The following is a 23,342-nucleotide window of genomic DNA, read 5'->3' on the forward strand; positions in this document are numbered from 1 at the left end:
TCGTGAGTTAACTCAGGACACTATGCGATTAATTGAGATTAAAAATTTTAATCGACTGACAGCCTTGTATATATGTATATATATGAGAACCGTTCCTTGGGTAGGAAAATCAAATTACTTTTATTGTACTGTGAGTATATCAGGCCAAATTTTACACACTGGACCTTTAAATGTATTGACTGTAGGGATAATAGCACCTGGGAGCTCAGCAGCTGTTTGTTTTATTTTTTTCAGGTGAACTGCAGCAACCTAGTGAGCTGGGTGGTGGCCCACGCCGAGGTGAACATCAGTGTGTTGGAGTGCGAGGAGCCGGAGGTGCAGGTCCAGGCGCCCCGTCTGGCCATCTGGCGCTTCCAGTCCACCCAGGTGGAGGCCAGCGTGGACCTGAAGGGCTGCGTGCGCTACGGGGCCCAGTACCTCTGGCAGATCCTCGCGGCGGAGCACTGCGCTACGGCCGGGGGGGTGACCCAGTCTGCCCCGGTGGTCCCTCTGCCGGCGGAGGTGGACGTGCAGCGGCTGCAGCTGTCGCTGCCAAAGATGGTCCTGCCGGCGGGGAAGTACACGCTGGTCTTCTCACTGTCCTATGAGAACGTGCCGCTGAGGAAGGCCGCCTGTCTGCAGCTCACCGTCATGGCCGCACGGTCAGTTCGTCAGTGTTGTAGTTCATACTCACAGACTGATTCAGTCTCACAGTGATCTGGTTCAGTCACAGTGTTCTGAATCAGTCAGTCACAGAGTTCTGATTCAGTCAGTCAGTGATCTGAATCAGTCAGCCACAGTGATCTGATTCAGTCTCACAGCGATTTGATTCAGTCTCACAGTGATATGGTTCAGTCTCACAGTGATCTGAATCAGTCAGCCACAGTGATTTGATTCAGTCTCACAGTGATATGGTTCTGTCTCAAAGTGATATTGTTCAGTCTCACAGTGATATGGTTCAGTCTCACAGTAATCTGATTCAGTCTCACAGCGATCTGATTCAGTCTCAGAGTGATCTGATTCAGTCTCAGAGCGATCTGATTCAGTCTCACAGCGATCTGATTCAGTCTCACAGCCATCTGATTCAGTCTCACAGTGATCTGATTCAGTCTCACAGTGATCTGATTCAGTCTCACAGCCATCTGATTCAGTCTCACAGTGATCTGATTCAGTCTCACAGTAATCTGATTCAGTCTCACAGTGATCTGATTCAGTCACAGTGTTCTAGCTCCTTCTCTTCCTTCTTTATCATCTTTGTTGGTTTTAAAGGGCAGTCTGCATGTTCCAAGTGGACCAGTCTAATTATTTTCTACCAGTTTTTCTACCAGCAGAAAATTAAAATGTTCCATGCAGTTGTGATGAAACCGCTGCTGCGGTAGCGTCCATGCTTACCTCTTCAGCTGCAACAAGGCTGCACAGTCACTTCCCTCCCTTTCCTCTGCGCTAACTACCGTGGGTGACTGTTTTCCTGCGACCAGGCTGATGCCCATCATAGAGGGAGGCACCTACCGGGAGTGGCCCAGTACTCAGGACCTGAAGCTGAACGCCGAGCAGTCCTACGATCCCAACATGGACCCGGAGAACCAGTCGCTGCTCGACTACGAGTGGGTGTGCGAAAGCACGTCAAAGGTGAGCGGGTGGCTTGTGTGTTAACCTAAAGGATGTTTCCTGGCTGCCCAGCAGCTGAATAGTTAGTTGTGGTCATTTGGTTTGTCTTGCTAAATGTCTTCATCAGCCGTTGATGTTGTGTGAAGTTTTTAGCCCCTGCGTTCCGACAGGATTACGCTTCATTTTGTTTCCAGTATTTTGCACGCACAGGACTGCACTAGTGTTGAGTTGTCACACTGAGCTCAGCGCTGAAGCATTTTGTTGGTCCTTTTATTAAAAAAAAATCATGATGCAGTTTTAGAGGACAGACCGAACAATTATGTCACGTCTCTTCTGGGCCTCAGTGCCGTAGCTGCAAAACTGTGCGTGTGCGTGTGCGTGTGCGTGTGCGTGTGCGTGCGCCTGTGTGTAAATTTCCAAAGTCAGTTAGCATTTTTTCACACCATTCGCAGCTTCCAAAGTTGGGTGGGACTCGTTCTTCCTGAGCAGTTTAAGACCACAATGTAAGACTCAATAGGATGGGTGTTTCCTTTTAGGACTGTGTGTGTGTGTGTGTGTGTGTGTGTGTGTGTGTGTGTGTGTGTGTGTGTGTGTGTGTGTGTGTGTGTGTGTGTGTGTGTGTGTGTGTGTGTGTGTGTGTGCACTGGCGCCGGCAGTGCAGAGATAAACTCAACATTCCATAGCTGCTGCTTTTTTCTCCCCACCCTGACAATTATGCTCTTGCACATGCAAGAGACGACATGTGCTCGCATCGCACAGCACTGTATGTACACACAGACCCACTCTCATACACACGCGCGTAGACACAGAGAGACGCAGCTCAGTTGAACAAATGATGGACACAAAGGACAATTGGGTCACATGGTGTCAGACAGACTGTCAGGGACAAGAACGGCAAGCAATGGCAGTAGCTGGTCTTTGTGTTCTGGCCTTGGATTGTATGTATGTATGAATGCGTGTGTGTGTGCGTGTGCGTGTGTGTGTGTGTGTGTGTGGTGTGTGTGTGTGTGTGTTGAAATGGAGTTGGTGTGGAGGTGGACGCAGCCTTCAAAGTTACTTTTGCCTTGCAGTATATGAAAAAGTGGCCAGTGAAGCAGTGATGTCCAGTATCTAATCTAAACATATAATATAAAAAAGAAATTCTCAGTTTTACATAGAAATATTTCAATGAATCGCACACTGAGGGCCAGATCCACAAAGCGATTTCCCGGCTTTTGCGGCAGAAAATCCGTGTAAATAACTCCAAACACTGTGATTCCGATCCACAGAGAGGACGCAAACGTGAAAATCGGCACAGGTCGTGGCAGGGCTGCGCCAGACTCATTTGAATGTATTTAAATGAGTCATTACGCGCAAAAGGAGGACACCCCCTTCTATGCAAATATGCCTCATTCAAACAGCGGCAGATCCAGGAAGAGTTTGCGCTCGTGTCCGCACGCAGTTTGACAGACGGAGACACCACCAGCCAAAACCAGGCGCAGCTTCTGTCTGTCAAAGTGTTTCTGGCTTCTGAGTGAAACTTTCCTCTCTGGAAAGCCTGAAATATTTATATGGCTCCCCAAATCTTATATATAGATAGGCATAGACTACAGTATATATGCCAATATTTTAGATAGGCTATGGAAAATACAAATGGTACTCAGGTGTTGGTGACTAACGAGTCTTGACTTTCTTTCATTATGGCAGCAGTCTGGTAGACGGAGGAGGCATCGTGATGCCAGGAGCACACAGGAGCGCCTTTATCCTCGCAGAGTTTCACTGTTTGACCTCCGAGAACAGGAAATTTTGCTTTCATTTTGTTGCATTCAGCTTCAGCAGCGAGGGCAGCCAGCTCACGATCTGAAAAATGTTCTTTTCTTTTCCGTGCATCCATGAACACAAACCAAACACATGCACTCAGGAACAACCTCTGGCGAAGACTGCTCTCAGGCTGCCAGACCGCAACATTCGCACCTGTTTCAGGCGCCGCGTTCGTGGGCGTGTTTGCGCCCGCATGTCATTAGCGCAAAAGCCTTTGTGGATCCCCGCATCTGTGGCGCAGATTGCGGCTGCAATCCCGCCGCAAAACGCGTCACATTTTACTGCTGCGCGCCCTTCTTTGAGGATCCCTAAGAGTTCTGTCATAGCTCAGTGAGGTAGTGACTGGGTCACATGACAGGAAACCTGAAAAACGAATTAAAAAATCTTCCATAAATTTTCCACGTGACTGTAAAAATAAAAAATAAAAAAAAGGGATATTCATTTAAAAGCATCAACAAAAGATGTTTATATTTATGCAGAGTAGCAGCACAATTCAGCATCACTGGATCAGATGACAACCGCTTGAACTTCCTGCCCCACAGGGTCCCGACCACCGCAACACCATGAACTTCGGCATGGGCTCCAGCGATCCCGTGCTGGGAATCTCCCGCAAGGAGCTGGAGCCGGGCGTGGAGTACACCTTCAGACTGACCATCAGCAAGGACGGCATGGCGCCCGAGTCCACCACGCAGACGGTCAGTACTTGCACCACGGGCCTGGTCCGGTCCGGTCCGATGGACTGATTTGATTTTTTTTTTTCTATGTCCGTTTGTGTCTGTTTTTGGTGGGGGGGGGCGGCAGGTGCTGGTGCGGAGCGCTCACATCCCCATGGTGTCCCTGGAGTGCGTGTCCTGCAAGGCCCAGTCCCTGTACGAGGTCAGCTACAACTCCTACGTCTACCTGAAGGGGAGCTGCAGCAACTGCCTGGGCGCTCCGCGAGGGGTAAACACGCACACACGCACGCACGCACGCACGCACGCACGCACGCACGCAGGCACACACACGTGCGCGCTTGCAAACGCACGCGCCAGCGTTAACGTGCAAATCTCACCAGATGCAGCAGCACCAGCAGTTTCAGACAATTTGAAAGACAAAGTGCTTGTTGAGTTGCTGCTGCTGCTGCTGCTGCTGCGTCCAATTTCAGATAGCAGCTCCGAGTCGGCCCGTTTTGTACTTGCAAACGCCACATCTGTTTCCATTCTGCGACGGTTTTCAACTTTCGGTGCTGGCCTTTTTTTTTTCCCTCCTCCCGTATCGGATTTCACGCGGCCCTTCTTTTGGAAAGAAAGTTTTGAGAGAAGCGAGGGAGCAGCTGCTGCAGCGGCTGCAGCCCAGTTTCCATCAACAACAACTTTGTTTCTCTTTGGGTTGTTCTTTTTCCTCCGCCGAAGCCGCAGGCTGCCGAGCACTTTGCAACAGATGGGAGGAGCTAGTGATTTTGTTTTGGCCGTGCGTCTAATTCTAATTCCAATTCACGTGCAGGACCAAATTTCCTTTTTGCCATGCGGACACAAGAAGGAGTTGAGGAGCGTCGGCCTCAGCTTCTGGGAAGTTCTGGGCAGCTCTGAGATTCTGTGGAGCCTTTTTGACTTCAAATCAAATCTAAATGAGAGTGGGCAAAAGCAGCGGAGGGCAGTTTCTGGGAATAAACCGTACAAAGTCACTGGGGTTTGAATTAGGATTTTATATTTAAATGGCCGGCATCATAGAATTTTATGGTAACAGTCATCGACGAGCCTGACGCACTTTGGGAGACTCGGATCTCTGGACTTTTGAATTGAATTGAAGATTTCCAGCAGTGACTCAGGACTATTTGGTGTCATTTCAGATTGTTCTTGTTTCTCTCTTTACTGTGTGAATGTTGTTTTTTCTGTTTGCGCGGTCCAACGTCAGCATTGCCGCTTTTGTCTTTCCACTGCACATCCAGCGTGAGCATGTGACGAATAAAGTTCTTGAATCTTGAATTTTGAATTTTGAAATGTGTGCCACAAGACCAGGGAGGAAAAAAAAAATTCTATGATGCTCTTCAGACTCCAGTCGGTTTATTCGGGCCCACATGTTTCCAGGATCACTGAAACTGTGTGTGTGTGTGTGTGTGTGTGTGTGTGTGTGTGTGTGTGTGTGTGTGTGTGTGTGTGTGTGTGTGTGCGCCTCGCAGCGCTGGAGTGCCGTGACCCTCCAGAACAACACGCTGGTCCTGGACTCGTCCTCCACCACCACCGGCAGCAACGGCATGAACCTGGTGCTGCGGCGGGGGGCGCTGCACCACCATGACTCCTACGTCTTCACGCTGCACGTGACCGACGACAGCCTGGATGACGAGGGCGCCGCCTCCATCACCCTGGAGCACAACAAGCCGCCATCGGGCGGCCAGTGTCACCTGAGCGGCGGCGGCGAGGCCGGTCTGGACTTTGACGAGCGGGACGGCGAGGTGTGGAGGATAAAGACGCTGGTGGACCGCGTGCAGTTCAACTGCTCAGGTGAGGAAGGGAGGAAGGAAGGAGGGTGACGAGGGAAGAAGTAAGGTGAGGAGAGACGGAAGGAAGAATGATGAAGAGGGAAGGAAGGAAGGTGAAAAGGAAGGAAGGAAGGTGAGGAAGGAAGGTGAAAAGGAAGGAAGGAAGGAGAGGAAGGAAGGATAGTGAGGAGAGAAGGAAGGAGAGGAGGAAGGAAGGAAGGTGAGGAGGTAAGGAAGGAGAAGAGAGGGACAAGGAAGAAGAGATAAGGTAAGGAAGAAAGGAGAGGAGGGAAGAAAGGTGAGGCGAGAGGGAAGGAGATGAAGGTGAAGAGGGAAGGAAAGAAGGAGGAAAGGAAGGAAGGAAGGTGAGGAAGAAGGAAGGAAGGTGATGAGTGAAGGAAGGTCAGAAGGTGAAAAGGAGGGAAGGAATGTGAGGAAGGAAGGATGGTAAGGAGAAGAGGAAGGAAGGTGAGGAGAGGAGGAAGGAAGGAAGGTAAAGAGGGAAGGAAGGAAGGAAGGTGAGTAGGGAAGGAAGGAAGGAAGGAAGGATTGCACTCTGCTTCAAGGTTCCACACCAGGCAATATTCACAGCACACATATTTTTTAACTATAATTAATCCGTCCGGTCAGTGAAAACCCTTCGTGATGTCACAAGGTACACTGTTTCCTCAACCCCGCCCTCTGAGCCCCTTTCAAAGGACTGAAATGCCGCTTCAGTTTTGGCCGTATTCTTCACCCCAGTGTTTTTAGCAGGGGGCTGCAAACAGAGGGCTAAGCATGCTGTTTGCTGGAGGTCTGAATGAGATTTCTTGCTGATTCATTGTATAAAACTACTTTCTTAGAATCCTTAGAAATTACCTTGACTCACAATATTATTGACTTTTTGCTTTTTCCTCTTATTTTTTAGACCTTTTGGCCCATTTTGTCACTAACAAAGGTCTCACTTGACGCCCTCGTGATTTTTCTTTTTAATTATAATTATTTTTATCTCGTGGCTCCCCAGGTTACAGAGACGTGGGGGTGTCAGAGACCCCGCTGCTCTACAGCCTGATGGTGTCGCGCTGCAGGGAGGACTACTGCGAGGAGTTCTGCGTGTACAAGGGCAGCAGCCCGGAGCACTCGGCTTTCCTTCCTCCGGGCTTCAGCTCGTCTCAGCACCGCGTCAACGTCTCCATCACGGTGGAGGACCACCAGGGGGCCGCGGCCCCCGCGCTCAACAAGTAAACACGCTCTCTCGTCCTGCGGTTTAGCCGAGTAGCCCAGCGCAGCCTCTGTTTTTGAGGCTGACTGATCTTCCTGCCAACGTACGAACAGCCAAGTTTAATTTGGAGCTTTCTCATTGGACCTGGCCTGTTGTTGTTGAGCAATCACCAGTTCATGAATGGCTGCAGCAGTGGCGCCCATCCAGTTCTGATGCTGGAGATACAACATGCATTCACTTCCTGTCACTGTGTATCTCCACACTGGCAGTCTCAGGGTGCTGGATCCTGTCCCAGCTGTGTTGGGGTGAAGGTGGGGTCGCACCCTGAACAGGTTCATCACACAGAGAGACAAACAATCACTCAGACCTCTTCTTACGGTACCATTTATAGCTGCCAACCAGCCTAATGTGTGTGTCTGTGCACTTGGCGGGGGAGGGAAAGCCGGAGGAGCTGGAGAGAAGCCAGTGCCGACCACTGCAGCGTGTCTGTGTAACGTTTTGCAGGCACTGTTATAAATATTGAAGAGAAAAGCTGGGTTAAATAAAGCTGACCGTTTCTGTGGAAATGAATACGACAGAAAAAAAAAGACTCCAATTGGAATAAAATCTGAACCAAAAACCTTGTCACCACACTACAAAAGCCTTCGATAAAGTCTTGCCTGAGAACCAAAGTATTTCATCATGATCATCAGAGAGTTTGACATGTGCACGTTGGCGACTTCCAGTCTTACGTAATGTGGGGACTCGAGTGAAACAGACGATGGGACGTAGTGGCACGTTCGCTGAGAGTACTGTGTGCTCTCTGTTCGCAGGACCATCGAGGTGTCGCTGCCAGATCCTCCGGCCGAGTACAGCAGCCTCCCCCACTGGCTCTGCGAGCTGACAGACACCAAGCTGAGGAAGCTGCTGGAGCAGGGGGACTCCCAGAGGGTTCGCGAGTTATCGCTGGCTCTCATCACAGTCCTCAACGAGGTAGAAACTCCACTAACAGTCCAGTGGCCTTTTCCTTCAGCTGCGTGTGCGTGTGTGTATGTGTGTGTGTGTGTGTGTGTGTGTGTGTGTGTGTGTGTGTGTGTGTGTGTGTGTGTGTGTGTGTGTGTGTGTGTGTGTGTGTGTGTGTGTGTGTGTGTGTGTGTGTGTGCGAACAATACATATGCACATATATATGCATGTGTGTGTATGTTTATGTATATGTGTATATAGTATATGTCTATACGTAAAGATATTTATATTTTTGTATATGTACTGTATATATTTGTATTTATGTATATACACTGTGTATGTATATGTGCATATATATGTGTATGTATATATGTATATATTGACGTGTATGTACATATTTACGTATATATACAGATGTATATGTATACATAAACACACACACACATACACATGTATATGTGTGTGTGTGTGTGTTTATACATGGATACATATACATCTGTCATTGGGAAAATTATGATTTCTTGTCTGGAGGAAAAGGTTTGGTGGTCACATTTTAGGAGAAGGAAGGGATGAGATGGAAAGATGGAGTGAATGAGGATGAAAAGATTGGGGGGTGTAGCGGACAATTGTTGAGGGTATGATAGAATTGAGCAATGAAGGGATGGAGGGATGGATTGAGGCACTAGGAGCGACAGGAAATGCAATGTGAGATGAAAAGAAGACCGATGTTAGGAGAAGGGATGTTGGAATGAGTGATGAAAGGATGAGGGAGAAGTGGAGGAAACACCTGGGAGATGAGACTGGAAGTGATGACAGCACTGTTCAGTCAGGGTGGGAGGAGTGACCAGGGGTTGGGCATAGCTCTGCTGGGCCAGTCCACCCAGTAAAACCCACTGGCGTGTCTTGTCTGTCGCCGCCGCCCCTCCAGTACGAGCAGACCAGGGAGTCGGTGCTGGTGTCCCGGAAGGAACGCGGCTACAGGATGGGGGTGCGCAGCAACATCACCAAGGCTCTGACCGCCCTGGACCTGAGCACCGTCAACGACATCCAGCAGACCTCGGCCGCTCTGGCCCAGTGCACGGTGAGCGACCGGAAGGTGTGTGTGTGTGTGTGTGTGTGTGTGTGTGTGTGTGTGTGTGTGTGTGTGTGTGTGTGTGTGTGTGTGTGTGTGTGTGTGTGTGTGTGTGTGTGCGCGGAGTGGGGATGTTGGATGTGGTGGAGGGAAAAAAACCCGCCTGTGTTGTTGTTTACCAGGCGGTGAGCCGGGAGTTCATCTGCGAGGAGTGTCAGAACAGCACGCTGAACAAGCTGGAGTCCATGCTGGAGATCCTGCAGACCGACACCAAGCAGGGCACCGTCACCCCCACCGAGATCGGCGACAACATCCTCAACATCATGGGTGAGACCAGCCGTCCCCCTGAGGCGCCCCCACCTGCCCCCGCCGCCCTCTCCCTCCACGGCTACATCATTTCATTCCACCCCACGGACACTTAAACCGTTCTGGGGTCGTTCTTCAGATGTTTTTCCTGACCTTTTCCAATAAATTACACTGGTTTTTGTTGCAATGAATTTGCAGGAGCAATTGAAAGTTGCGATAAACAGTTGAGATTTTTTTTTTTTTTTTTTTTACTCAGCGTAATTAGAATTGAGTCATTTGCTGCAGAGTGAGTCATTCGTGAACAACTCTGAAAGAAAAAACAAACCTGACAAGCACGGCAAAAAAAAGCTCACCGTGCCTTGCAAATGTGGATTACACATTTTCATTCTTATAGAATGTTCTATGTCTATTGTCTTTCACCCGCTAGCTACTGAGTGACACTTGAAATTGCCCTTGTGGGGAATGAATCTTCAGTTCAGTTTTAGTTCAAACTTTGAACTAAAAACTTTTGAATTTACCGTCGCGACTCTCTCAACCTTCACTTCTGTGGGTGCCTTCAAAAAAAATCCCAGAAGTGCTTCTGAAAGTCCCGCTCAACCTGAAGTGACTCTTCCTCCGCAGGAGACCTGATCCACCAGGTCAGCCAATCGGCTTCCCAGCTGCCGTACGTCGACGCCCCTTCGCCGTCCTCCACCCCCTGGAAGGACCCCGTCGGCGGACTCACGCTGGACCCCTCCCCCTCCTTGGCCGAGCACCACCCGCTGAGGGTGGCGGCCAAGGCCTACAGCCTGTCCTCGGTCCTCATGCTCATCCTCATGCACGCCCGCGTGCTCAACGAGGAGCCGCTGGTGCTGCGTGGCACCGAGATCGCCGCCACGGGGAAGCTGGCCGACCCGCAGAGCCTCCTGTGCTACGACGGCAACGACAGTCCAGGTGGGCTCACGGCCGCCGGTCGCTGACGGGGCTCCTCGCCGCCGCGGGAACGTCGGAGTGGAGTTAACGGGTGTCTGTTTTCCTTCCAGAGTGTCAGCTGTTCTCCATTCCCCGGGCGTTCAACAACAGCCTGGGCAGGGCGGCGGCGGGAAACAGCATCATGCAGCTGCTCTTCCAGGTAACCAGAGAAAGAGGTCAAAGATTTTCTCCTCCCCCGAAGCCAAGAACCTTCTCAGAACGTGGAGGTTTTTCCAGCTTTGTTCTGCAGCTGGATTCGCTTACATTTTTTTTTAGAAATACAACTAACTAACTGATATGGAAGTGCATTGCATTAAAAAAAACAAATCTCATAATTGTGAAATTTTTTTCTCTGCCAGATTTGTTTTGTGCATTTGTTTATGCTTATGCATACAAGATAAGCAGCAATTTATTTGTTCATTTTGTGTTTGCATGTGCTTCCGTAAACGGAGACTAACCTCAGAAAGTGTTTTCACCTGGTCCTTAAATTCAAAAGGATTCACTTCACCAGTCACCTCTCATTTCAGTCGTGGCTAAACTAAAACCAGGAAGCTGAGACGCAGGAAGTGAGAGGGACCCTAGCTGTTGCTAACGAGATTAGCTTTTAGTGTTAACTCGTGTTAACACGCAGCTAAAGTCACCTCTCGAACTGCAGCTAAGCTTTAGCTTCCTCCGACTCCCTTTTTGAACTTGAAGACAGTCATTAGCAGTAGCTCATATCCTTCATGTTTGATCTGTGTAATGTACGACCTACATTTTTTTTTAAATAAAATAGATTCATTTATTCATTCATTCATTTATTCATAGCTACACGGGTAACACAGCAGCGAGACATCTGATTGGTCCGATTCATTGTAAAAGTTTCCCCTCCCTTTTCCAAATACATTCTATACACTCTGCCTTCACCAGATGGTTATGTGGGATAAATCACATCACATTGATCCCCCGTTGGCTGATTCCTCCCCTCCCCTGCCGCAGGTGGAGTCCAACCCCTTCCCCTTCAACTACGTGGCCAACTACACCGTCTCCACCGAGGTGGTGTCCATGGAGTTCCGCACAGAGAACGGCACGCACATCCCCATCTCCGGCCTCAACGACAGCCTCGCCATCACCGTCGCCGTCAGCAACTTCACCGGCGGCGGTGCTGGGTCCGAACCAGGGCCCGAGGGTTCCGGCGCCGTGGGTGGAGTCCCGGTGGGCGGAGCCGTCAATATCAGCCAGTGTGAGTCGGTCATCGTGAGGGTCAGCGCCGGCAACAGCAACAGGCAGGCGGGACTGTCGGTGCAGCTCAACTTCACCGTGCTGGAGGGTGAGACGTCCTAGTTGTTGTTCATTTATGTGTGTCTGTCTGTGTCGTGTTGCGTTGGATCGCAGCTCAGACTTTCAGCGTCCTCGTTTTATCGCCAGACTTTAATATTCACAACTCACAACTGTTGACAAGTCCTGCATCTTGTAAAAAGTGAAACTCTGCCAGAGCACAGACAACACATCCTGTCTTCCCATAATACTTTGCTACGCTACTCAACCCGAAGCAGTAGTTTGATGTTGTTGTTGTTTCAATTCAGATTTCAATATTTAGTCTAGACCAGGGGTGGGCAAACTTTTTGACTGGTGCAGGAGCAGATGGATGAAGTGTTTTGGTGACCCAGCTCTTTGGAGAAAAAAATGCATCATGGGATATGAAGAAAACACAAACTTTAACGTCAATTGAAAATTAACAAACAGACGTTACTACAAAATATTTATCTTTGGAGCCCCACGGTATTTAGCTCTTTATTGAAATGGCTCTTAAAGCACTGAAAAAAATGAAATACTTCTATTCTATTACTTATTTACTATTAAAAAGAAATTCTTCAAATTCGGCAAATATGAATATGGCTGAATATGGCTCCCGGGCCTTAGTTTGCCCATGCCTGGTCTAGAGCTACACAGCTAAACATGCAACATACCGACAAAGGAGAAACATCAACTTAAATATAAGCGCGTGTGCAACCTTTTGCGGCACCATGTCTCAAAGTCTGTAATGGTGACTCCCTGCTGTCCTCCTGCAGACGTAGGACAGACGGACGAGGGCGGAGAGCAGGAGGAGGAGCCGTACATCACTGCCTACCTCCACTTGCACCCAAAGCCCAACGAGTTCAACTGCACGGAGCAGAAGCGGATCGCGCTCAACGCCACAAGGGGGCCGGACCGGGACCACAGGAAGTACACCTTCTTCCTGTCGCCGGAGTGAGTCCTCGCTAGCAGCTGCAGTGGCTTCAGGCGGGAGGGAAGGAAGGTCTCACGTTCCCCTGTGTCTCGTGTCCCAGGTCCTGCGACACCACGCTGGATTATTTCATCAACGTGAGCGCCAGCTGCGGCCGGCGCTCCCGGCCCGTCGCCGTGGTCCGGCTGGAGGTGGGCGTGTTCGCTTCGCTGTGCCAGTACTTCAGCGAGAGCGAGCAGCAGTGGCGCACGGACGGCATGGTGCCGCTGGCCGAGACCAACGCCAGCCGGGCCGTGTGCCGCACCAGGCACCTCACCGCCTTCGGCGCCGGCATGATCGTCCCGCCTGGCGCCGTCAGCTTCATAATGCCGGTCAGGAAAAGAAAAGAAGAAAAAAAATACAACTCATAGAAACACTTCGCAGCTAACGCCAACGTTCACTCCTCCAGGAGCGCGGCGGTGTTCGCAGCCTGGTGGTTCTGCTGGTGGTCCTGCTGGGTCTCCTGAGCTACGTGGTGGCCGCTGCCATCCTGCACAAGCTGGACCAGCTGGAGCTCCGCCAGGCCGCCGTGGTGCCGCTCTGCGGCCAAGATGGACTCTTCAAGTACGAGATCCAGGTGAAGACGGGCTGGAGCCACGGAGCCGGTGAGTCACAGGGTTCGACGCACACACGAGTCGACCAGCAGGACTGAAGGTGGCTGAGTGTGAATAGACTTGAAGCTTCTTAAAGGTGCACATATTAAAGGTCCAGTGTGTCAAATTTTTCATGTTCTTTATATACGAGAACTGCTTCAGGTTAGAAAAAACAAATGACTTCTATTACTGTGAGTATACACTTTTATTAATGTATTTATAGGAATTATAGCTTTTACCAATATAAAAATCACAAATCAAGCTAAATTTGCATGGAAAACATGCAGGATTATAGCCAGTCATAGTAATTTCCATCCTTGGTCCCTGAGCAAACTTACAGTCAACAAATGAAGTCGAAGTACAGTAAGCAGGCTGCCGGCAAACCAAGTTACACGTAAGAAATGGAGTGACCATGAAAAACTGGATTATTGAAGTGCATTAGTTTCCTGATGTAATTCTTAACCCTATTTTTAACCATTTTTAGGTCACTGCTTTTTATGGTATATTCTGTAATTAATTTACATTTATTGGTTGAAATAATAATCAAGTGTGTGTGTGTGTGTGTACGCTCAGGCACCACGGCTCACGTTGGGATCTGCCTGTACGGGCGCGAGAGCCGCAGCGGCCACCGTCACCTGGACAGCAGGGGGACGTTCGCCCGCAACTCGCTGGACATCTTCCACGTGGCCACCGACACCAACCTGGGCAACATCTGGCAAGTGCGGATTTGGCACGACAACAAAGGTGGGTGTGGTTGTGGGCGCAACCACGGCACGTCTCAGGCTCGCCGAGAGCTCCGTTAACATGGGGTTGGTTCCGCAGGTTTGTCCCCGGCGTGGCTGCTGCAGTACGTCCTCATCAAGGACCTGCAGACAGGAAGCAGCTACTACTTCCTGGTGGAGGAGTGGCTGTCGGTCGACAACGACAGGACCGAGGGGCAGGTGGAGGTGAAGGTGGAGGCCTCAGGTGAGAGAGGAGGGATTTTTCCGCTTTTCTTCCTGCTATGTCAGCGTTTCTCAACTGGTGGGTTGCGACCCAAAAGCGGGTTGCGGGGGTGTTTTGATTGGGTGTCGGCTTTGTGGTCAATTTTTTTTTTTTTTTTTTAAAGGGGGTCGAGGATTTTGAATTATACATTTTCATAGAGAAAACGTATAATGACAGTTTATATTGCAAAAAACATATTGGAAAATTTTCAGTCCCAACTTCTTTATAAGACTCCGCCAGTTGAGAACCACTGGGCTACATGGTTGGACGGCGCTTTGTAAACCCCGCCCCCGACTTCCTGTTTCCCTTCAGAGGAGGCTGCACTCCTCCGGGTGCCGCGCCTTCTTTGGTGTGAGCTGCAGAGGGCGCTGTGCGAGAGCCACCTGTGGCTGTCGCTGTTCGAGAGGCCACCCCGCAGTCCCTTCACCCGCCTGCAGAGGGCGACGTGCAGCGCCCTCCTGCTGCAGCTCGTCATGGTGGCCAACGCGTTGTGGTACAGCATCGTGGTGGACAAGAGACACGGGTAACGGGATACTTTCTTCTTCCCGTCCAACAATAGAGTAGCTAAAAGTGTCGCTAAGTTCCGAATTCGTACCCCTCCATTGTTGCGTTTCAATGAAATATGAAGTATTAAGAAATATATGGTCTTGTGTTTTTTTCCTCTGCAGGCCTCGGGCCGTGTCCAAGGTGGCCTCACTCAGCGGAGAGACGGTGGCAGTGGGCGTGGTCACCTGCCTCGTCGTCTACCCGCTCTACCTGCTGGCCTTCACGCTGTTCAGGATGAGCCGCAGCAAGGTGGCGCTAAACTCCTCACAATGACTGTTTGTCTTTCCAGTGTCTACCGAGGGTCGAATGTGACGGTGAATTGTGTGTGTGTGTGTGTGTGTGTGTGTGTGTGTGTGAATCAGTGTGTGTCGGTGGAGCAGGTGCCTCCGCAGGTGGACCAAGAGTCGGTGGAGATCGACGACTTCCTGGACAACTCCATGGCCGGAAGCTCTTTCCTCTTCTTCAACGGCGAGGTACAGCCTGGTGGGGGCGGCAGAGGGCACAGTCTGAGGGGCAGATCCTCAAAGAAGGGCGCGCAGCGCTAAAATGCGGCGCATTTTGCGGCGGGATTGCGCCCGCAACCTGTGCCACAGATGCGGGGATCCACAAAGGTTTTTGCGCTAATGACATGCAGGCGCAAACACGCCCACAAATGCAGCACCTCAAACAGGTGCGAATGTTGCAGTCTGGCAACCTGAGAGCAGTTTGCGCCAAATGTTGTTGGTGAGTGCATGTGTTTGACAGCGAAACCTGTGCTCCTGGCATCACGATGCCTCCTCCGTCTACCAGACTGCTGCCATCATGAAAGAAAGTCAAGACGCGTTAGTCACCAACACCTGAGTACCATTTGTATTTTTCATTGCCTATCTAAAATATTGGCATATATACTGTAGTCTATGCCTATCTATATATAAGATTTGGGGAGCCATATATATATTTCAGGCTTTTCAGAGAGGAAAGTTTCACTCAGAAGCCAGAAACACTTTGACAGACAGAAGCTGCGCCTGGTTTTTGCGTCTGTCAAACTGCGTGCGGACACGAGCGCAAACTCTTTCTGGATCTGCCGCTGTTTGAATGAGGCATATTTGCATAGAAGGGGGTGTGTCCTTTTGTGCGTATTGACTCATTTAAATACATTCAAATGAGTCTGGCGCAGCCCTGCCGCTCCCTGCGCCTCGGTGCATTTTGCACAGATTTTCACGTTTGCGTCCTCTCTGTGGATCGGAATCACCGTTTTTGGCGCTGTTTACACAGATTTTCTGGCGCAAAAGCCGGGCAATCGCTTTGTGGATCTGGCCCTGAGTCTGTTTGAGACCCTGGCGGGGGTTTTACAAAGCGATTGAAGAGGAAAGATTAGAATGTGTCACGCATGGGAGAAGATCAACGTCTCACACTTGTTTTGTTTTTTTTTCTTTCTTTCTTTCTGTCGGTGTCCCAGACCAACTCGGAGGAAACCAACGTGGACTTGCCCACTCCGTCCACCAAGAGGTGAGACGGTTTCAGTTTATAGAAGTTATGAGGCTTGAGTTAGGTTGTCTTTTGGTCTGAATCTCCGAAGTCTTGCACATAAAAATGTCAGTGAAGCAAAAACCTTTGCCTCAGTTTTCTAGTATTGTAGCCATTTAGGCTATAATACTTCACTGTGTTCTTAACAAAACTTAAGAACCTGGTTTTTATCTTGGAGTCCAGTGAAGAAGAAAAATAAATTATTCATATGACTCCAGTTTACAATGCGTTTTAACTTTAGTTTTAACTATTTTAGCTTTTGGCTAAAACTGATCCTTTGTTGGATATTCCACACGTTTGGAAGGATCAAGGTTTTCAATTCATCACAAAGTCATATCACAACCCTTTGTGACATCACAAAGGGCGTCATGCCAGAAATTAGGGATCATTGTTTGAAAATAGGTAAGTGGGACCTTTAGAAAGAAACCTTCAAAGCAGCAAATATGTGAGTCAGACTGGATCTCACTGCGGACGCGGTTTCCCCGTCGTCTCTCTAAACCCTAAAACTGATGTGTGTGTGTGTGTGTCTGTGTGTCTGTGTCAGCATGGAGAGCTGGGTTTCGGCCGAGGACGACATGGAGGACCGGGATTGGCCGGAGCTGCTGAGCGAAACGTCAGTGGTGGGGGGTGCGGGGCACGGCATGGGGCTGCCCAGGCTGAAGAGGGGTCAGGGCAGCCGGCATCTGGGCGTGGACATGACCTTTAACCCAGACAGCGAGGAAGGGGCGGAGCACGGCAACAAGTGTTTCACCTCCTCAGGTGGGTGATTGAACACTCAAGGTGTTTTATGTTGCGTAGCTGGAAGTGAGCAATTCCAATTTTTTTTCCTTTTGTGTTTTTTTGTTATTGTGCAGACGAAGATCTGATCAAACACATCCTGACAGACGGACAGAACTTCTTCCCCCAGGCAGACGACAGCGAGATGGTCGACCTGTGAGTTTGATCCCGCAGCCTGACAGCTTGTCCTTCTGGTTCTAACTTTAGTAAATGATAATAGTTTCATTTGATTATTTTTCTTCTTGCCCATCAGCTCAAGCATTTTGGACGATAAGACTGAAGTGATTCTCCTGCAGAAGCTGAACGAACCTCTTCCTCTAGAATCTCTGAGGAGAGACCCACCCAAGACGGCCTTCACCTCCAACACAGGTGTGTGTGTGTGTGTGTGTGTGTGTGCGTGTGTGTGTGTGTGTGTGTGTGCGTGTGCGTGTGCGTGTGCGTGTGCGTGTGCGTGTGCGCGTGCGCGTGCGCGTGTGCGTGTGTGTGTGTGTGTGTGTGTGTGTGCGCCGATTTCTGGTAATATTTTACATTATGGGGTTCAAACTGCTTTGAAATGTGAAATAAAATTGAAAATTATGCTGTGTAACATTTATTTATTTATTCATTTATCATCGGATTTGTTTCTCATTAGCTAAAGCGCTTGTTTACCATGGAACTCTGTTTCATCAAACCTCCTACCGAGATGATTAAAGTGAAATATCCCTCCACTGAAATTCTTTGTGCGTTTTATTTTCATAGATTTATTTATTTATTTTTGTCTGACAACAAAACCTTTCATTCTCGTCCCCAGTTGTGACGGACGTGTGTCGGCCCCGGCGGCTCCCTCCGCTGTGCGGCAGCGCCGCCCTGTGGGGCAGCTGGACCTTCATCACCCTGGGCGGCGCCGTCTCCGTGTGGGCGGGGCTTGGCTTCAGTGAGAACGTGTCCATGATGTGGCTCATTTCCTGCTTTGCCAGTTTCCTGTGCTCCTGCCTGCTGCTGGAGCCCCTGAAGGTGAGGTTCAGCCAAACCGTGGCGCCGGTTTGTGTTTCCTCTCGCGGCCAAATCCCACTTCCTGGTTCTCCATTTTCCCATTTTCCTGTTTACCATTATTATTCTTTATTCTGTTTTTTGTTGTGCTGTCATCTCTTCAGCTGCTTCTTCCACCACTATTAATGGCTGACATCAAACACACTGTTGAGAAAGCGTACACAACATTTTGTCACATACGAACCAAATGCACAGCACAACATTAATGCATCATTAAAAAAGTGCTGCTGTGTGTTAGCCAGCAGGTCGGTCCAGCTGCAGCTCATCTTTACAACTAGAAGGTTTCATGACAGCTGGATTGTTGCAGTTTAGAGAGTCGTCTTGAAAAGCTTCGACCAAAAACGTTCTCACTTCGTCTGAGGATAAAGTTATTAATCAGGTCCTCCTTAGTTGTGGCGAAAACAGTTTTGGGGGGCGAAACAACAACAACAACAACAACAACAACAACTTCGGAAAGCAGCTGTGTAAAAGTGAGCAGTGATTTTCCCAGCTGAGCCGAAGGTTTTTCTTCGTGTTTTCTTTCCGAGAAAACCCGAACCTTTCTTTGTTAGTTTATAGTTTGAAATAATTCTCCAAGTTTCGAACCCTGACCGAAGCTCCTCCCGGCGTGCCGCAGGTGGTTTGTGAGGCCGCTTACTACGCCGTGTGCGTGCGCCGCCTGCGCCAGGAGGACCAGGACGTGCTGGTGGAGTTCCCGCGGGTGGAGCGCGTGGTGCAGCGCGTGCACAGGGTGAGGCCGCCTCACGGCTTCGCTCTGGCTCAGGACCGACAGCAGGCGCGCAAGGTCCACCTGCTGCACACCATGCTGAAGGTGCGTCTCCACACCGAAACACGCACTCGCAGTCGGAGGAGGGGTCGTTTGTTGGCGCTGAATGTCTTTGTTTTGTCTTTGGTCAGAACTTCCTGGTTTACATGCTCTTCCTGCTGGTGGTTCTCCTCCTCAACTACTCCGACTCGGCCAAAGACGCACATGCCCTGAGGCTGCGCACTCAGCTGCAGCGGGCGCTGCACACACCGGAGTACCACAGCATCAGCAGGTACACATGCCTGCACACACACACACACACACACACACACACACACACACACACACACACACACCTGCCAACCCCAACACCCTGGCACTGACACAAACAGGAAGTACTGGAAGATGTCTGTTGTAATTTGTTTTTCTTCTCCATCCTTGCCAGCACCTGAGAGGCAGCACTATCAGTCTTAGTTCACAATGGGTTCAATAACCTCTAAGCCTCCTGTGTGGTCAAATAGGAGGCAGTTGCCAGAGTGAGAAGAAGAGAGTCAAGCTCCTCTTTAAAAACAAAAACAACAAGAACAGCATGAAGCTACGACAAGATAAAGTAACCACAGGCTGATGCTAAAGACGTTAGCGTTGATCCGGCTTGCGATATTTTCACAATAAAATATACACAAAAAGAGGCCCTTGAGACTTTTCTGCACTCACAAACAGTGTCTAGCTTTGCCGTGATTAGTTCAGTAGCGCCGTGCGCCTCTCATCAAACATCAGCTGCAATAAATGCCTGCTTGTGACGTGACAAGAAGTTTTGTCCGTTCGTGTTTCCTAACTCTCCTGCTTTCTGCCACTTCAGCCGAGACGACGTCCTGGCGTGGCTCAACACGTCCCTGTTGCCGCGGCTGCTGGACGACAGGGCCCTCTTGAGGGACACAGGAAGTGTGCTGCTGGGCGCGCCAATGCTCCGGCAGGTCCAGGACGCTCACGGTGAGATGCTCTTCACTTGAACCTCTTCCAGCCTCTGTGCATTTTTTCCCCCGCGCGCCGCTGTTGAACTGCCTGCTGTGGGTCGCTCATGTGTTGCCGGGAACTCTTCCCTTCTCTCAGCCGCGGGAGGTTTCAGGTCGGAGGGCCGAATTGGCGGCAAAGCCTGGATTGCATCTTGGAGCAGAGCTGCGGGGAACCTCTCCGCTCCTCCGGGAGCCCCCGACCTGAACCGGTCAGTCGGAACAACAACCCAAGTTCTGCTTTTAATGTCTGCTTTGCGTTCACCCGCGGCCTCGCTAACCGCCGTCACGTGTGGCCCGCAGGCTGTTGGTGACTCACCGCCAGCTGAACAGGAGCCTGGAGGAGGCCTCGTCCTCCCTGCAGCGGCTGGAGGCGCAGCGCTGGCTCGACTTCAGGTAGCAAATGAAAATATATGATAATAATGATAGTAATAATAATTACGCCCTGCCAGAGGTCAAAGGTCGCACGCATCATGAATGATCGGAATTCATCCCAGTCTCCAGGAGATGGGTTCAGAAATCGTTAACTATCCAAAAATCACACTTCATAGATCTCCAGTTAAAGCAGCATGTTTAGCCCTCTGTTTGCAGCCTCCCACCTCTTTGGAAGGGGATTAAATAAAGGCACTACTGTAATGTTGAAGAGGTATGTGGAGGCCTTTTGTGACATCACAAAGTGCTGTTTTTAACACACGCTCTCTGTTGAGGGGATTAAGCAGGTGAAGTTTTAAGATTGACTTTAGCTGGCTGGAGGCGGAAGACACAAAATATCCTGAGCAGGTGTTGGACATGTTAGTTTTGTAGAATATGGAACCTTTGAGCAAATTAGAATCCATTTAAGACCAAGAAACAACAGTTCAAATTTACTCTTAGGAATTTTAGTTGACCAAGGAACCTCACTGGCCTCCAACAACTCTAACACACTGAACTTCCTGTGATCAAAGTTTTACCAGTGAAGGAAAAGTAAGTATCTGCATCTTGAACAAGGTGCGTGTGTGCGTGTGCGTCTTCCCAGGACTCGAGCCGTGTCGCTGGACTTCTCGCTCTACAACGTCAACACAGACCTGCTCGCCGTCTTCTCCTTCCTGTTTGAGTTTCCTGTCTCTGAGCGCGCTCAGTCCAGCCTGGACCTCTGCGTCGTCACCCTGTGGCCAATCACAGGCCTGGATCTGCAGCTCCTCCTGGTGGTGAGTTTCCTTGGGACTTCTGCACCTTCCCCTCCCCCTTTCCACCACTCCAATCCTCTCACTTCCTGTTTCTCAGCTCCTCCTGCTGGCTCTGGTGCTCTACTTCCTGGTGAGGGGCATCATGGGATTCCTCAGAGAGGGCTACGCCTACCTGCTGTCCGTCTGGAGGCTCCTGGGCGTCTGCAAACTGGCGCTGGCGGCGTCCGTCTGCGGGCTCCACCTGAGCCGCTGCGCCGCGGCCTCGCTGCGGTGGGCGGAGCTCCTGGAGCATCCGCGTGACGCCTTCACTGACTTCCAGCCACTGGCCCGGCAGAGTCAGATGTACATCGTGACCAGCGCACTGCTGCTGTTCGTGCTGGTGCTCAAGGTAACGGCCCGAAGCAAGTTGGCAGAAATCCTTCACATTTAGCAAAGAGCCCACGTGAAGCATTTTTTTTAAGGGCAGCTGATTGGTCGGCTTCAATCTGATTGACAGAATGTCCTCTGATTTCCTTCAGTGTATTTTCTTTGTAATTTAAAATTTAAAATAAGATCAAGTTCTGAAAAAAAGACACTCTTTAGCAGCGTCTCATTGTTTGAAACTTCGGCTTCATCTGTGTTTTTTCTGGCCGTTTTTTTCTGTGGTCTTTTCTTTCATCACAACCTGAGCCCTTCCAAAATGCACAATTCTGTTTCTCAACTACCGACGGAAGCAGATGGGTTGTAAAATCCAGCGCAATATTAAAACCTCACTGACTGAATCGATCTATCTATCTATCTATCTATCTATCTATCTATCTATCTATCTATCTATCTATCTATCTATCTATCTATCTATCTATCTATCTATCTATCTATCTATCTATCTATCTATCTATCTATCTATCTATCTATCTATCTATCTATCTATCTATCTATCCCTCTGGCCACTGTGTGAGGTAGAAGTGGTCCTGAAGTACATCATTGTAAAGAAGCAAACATCCAGAAGTGATTTTGTGCTTGTTCTCTCTGTTTAACGGCCGCTCCTCTTCCTCCCTCCTTCTCCCCCTGCAGGCCTCCCACCAGCTGCGCTTCCTCCGGGAGTGGGCCGTGTTCGGCCGGGCCCTGCGCCGCTCCGTCCGGGAGCTGCTGGCCGTCTCTCTGGCGCTGCTGCTGCTGCTGCTGGCCTTCTCGCACGCCGGACACCTGGTCAGATGTTTTTCCCCTCCGCTCTTGTCTTTCCCCCTTTGCACCAAACCTGCTGTTCCAGAACCTTCCAGTTCAATCTGCCTTGGTGCAGCTTGTTCACTACCAGGACTGGCCTGAATTTATTATTTCATTCTTCCGAGCAGCAGCAGCAACAGCAGCAGCAGCAGCACAGTCTCCTGTGATTAATGATTTGTGGCCCGAGCTCCGAGGAGAAGCATTCTCTATTATTTATTTATTATTTATTTATTATGGAGCTTTTTGTTTTGGAAAATTCCCTTTGTCGGTCATTTTCCAGCAGCAGCAGCAAGAAAATCCTGCTAGTGAACTTCCCAGAATGGAGAAAAAAAAATCCTTCTGTCACTTCTTCACTCCTGTGAGCTCCTCTCGTCAAGCTAAAACACACAGGTCTCTAAATGGGCCCCTGATGATGTCACAAAGGGCACTGGTGCCCCTCCCAGATCACTGCCTGAGGGAATTCTTAGGATAAACAACTGTGTGGTGACCCGGAATGAAGAAATGAAGGCTGAGACTCATGTCCAAATGTTGCCAGGATGAAATTACAATAAAATGAAATAGAAGACACATCAGAGAATACTCAACACAGAACAATAATCCCAAGCCATCATGTAACATCACTCGTCCATCGATCTGTGTGTTTCCTCTGCAGCTCTTCCACTCGGTGGCCGACGGCTACGACAGCGTGAGCGCCACCTGCCTGTCCCTGCTGGCCGCCGGCAGGCGCGCTCTGCTGTCGTGGCGAGGCAGCTCGCAGGGGTCGGGGTCGGGGTCGGGGGCCGGCCCCCCCGACACTCTGGCCTCGCTGGCCTTCCACAGCAGCTTCGCCGTCCTGCGCCTGGCCTTCCTGTGGCTGCTCACCTCGGTGCTGCTCAGGAACTACCGGCGGGCTCGGGCCGAGCTGTACCGGCCCGCCGTCGACCTGCAGGACTACGAGATGGTGGAGCTGTTCCTGAGGAGGCTCAAGATGTGGATGGGGCTCAGCAGAGCCAAGGAGGTGCGTCTCTTTGTTTGGCAGCTGCCGTTTTTTATGTTGTTTTTCTTTAGGAAAAAATTGTTTTATTGAGCATCAGCAATACAAAATATATGCACACTGTGAGTACATGAGAAAAATATGGATCCTTTTTTTTTTTTTTTTTTTTTTTTTAACGCACCATCGCTTTCCCCTCCCTAAGACACACAGTCCACAAAAAAAGACCAAACAAAATAAAAACAAAGAAA

At 50.0% G+C, this 23,342-nt stretch overlaps 1 protein-coding gene across 5 annotated transcripts in view; it reads left to right on the plus strand.

Annotated features, from left to right (window-relative positions):
• The window catches only part of pkd1a (polycystic kidney disease 1a), a 62,683-nt gene that overhangs the window by 34,874 nt on the left and 4,467 nt on the right, over nt 1-23,342 (plus strand). For 3 of the 5 annotated variants that reach the window (XM_076039707.1, XM_076039742.1, XM_076039717.1), the window contains 34 exons: nt 235-641; nt 1,458-1,608; nt 3,930-4,082; nt 4,189-4,329; nt 5,546-5,867; nt 6,849-7,065; nt 7,859-8,018; nt 8,917-9,084; nt 9,243-9,387; nt 9,988-10,299; nt 10,389-10,477; nt 11,296-11,626; nt 12,369-12,546; nt 12,627-12,894; nt 12,972-13,167; nt 13,729-13,899; nt 13,978-14,121; nt 14,452-14,662; nt 14,808-14,934; nt 15,048-15,158; nt 16,124-16,173; nt 16,736-16,950; nt 17,046-17,124; nt 17,222-17,337; nt 17,759-17,961; nt 18,614-18,808; nt 18,895-19,034; nt 19,602-19,732; nt 19,853-19,964; nt 20,056-20,148; nt 20,768-20,939; nt 21,016-21,306; nt 21,972-22,106; nt 22,774-23,118. In XM_076039707.1, coding sequence (XP_075895822.1) covers nt 235-641; nt 1,458-1,608; nt 3,930-4,082; nt 4,189-4,329; nt 5,546-5,867; nt 6,849-7,065; nt 7,859-8,018; nt 8,917-9,084; nt 9,243-9,387; nt 9,988-10,299; nt 10,389-10,477; nt 11,296-11,626; nt 12,369-12,546; nt 12,627-12,894; nt 12,972-13,167; nt 13,729-13,899; nt 13,978-14,121; nt 14,452-14,662; nt 14,808-14,934; nt 15,048-15,158; nt 16,124-16,173; nt 16,736-16,950; nt 17,046-17,124; nt 17,222-17,337; nt 17,759-17,961; nt 18,614-18,808; nt 18,895-19,034; nt 19,602-19,732; nt 19,853-19,964; nt 20,056-20,148; nt 20,768-20,939; nt 21,016-21,306; nt 21,972-22,106; nt 22,774-23,118 — 6,279 coding nt within the window. The remainder of the gene's footprint in view (nt 1-234; nt 642-1,457; nt 1,609-3,929; nt 4,083-4,188; nt 4,330-5,545; nt 5,868-6,848; nt 7,066-7,858; nt 8,019-8,916; nt 9,085-9,242; nt 9,388-9,987; nt 10,300-10,388; nt 10,478-11,295; nt 11,627-12,368; nt 12,547-12,626; nt 12,895-12,971; nt 13,168-13,728; nt 13,900-13,977; nt 14,122-14,451; nt 14,663-14,807; nt 14,935-15,047; nt 15,159-16,123; nt 16,174-16,735; nt 16,951-17,045; nt 17,125-17,221; nt 17,338-17,758; nt 17,962-18,613; nt 18,809-18,894; nt 19,035-19,601; nt 19,733-19,852; nt 19,965-20,055; nt 20,149-20,767; nt 20,940-21,015; nt 21,307-21,971; nt 22,107-22,773; nt 23,119-23,342) is intronic. The other 2 variants (XM_076039726.1, XM_076039733.1) reach the window with 1 other exon arrangement.

Source organism: Nelusetta ayraudi, unplaced genomic scaffold, assembly GCF_046127955.1.
Source record: "Nelusetta ayraudi isolate G7.1 ecotype Tasmania unplaced genomic scaffold, CSIRO-AGI_Nayr_v1 ptg000004l, whole genome shotgun sequence".
NCBI lineage: Eukaryota > Metazoa > Chordata > Actinopteri > Tetraodontiformes > Monacanthidae > Nelusetta > Nelusetta ayraudi.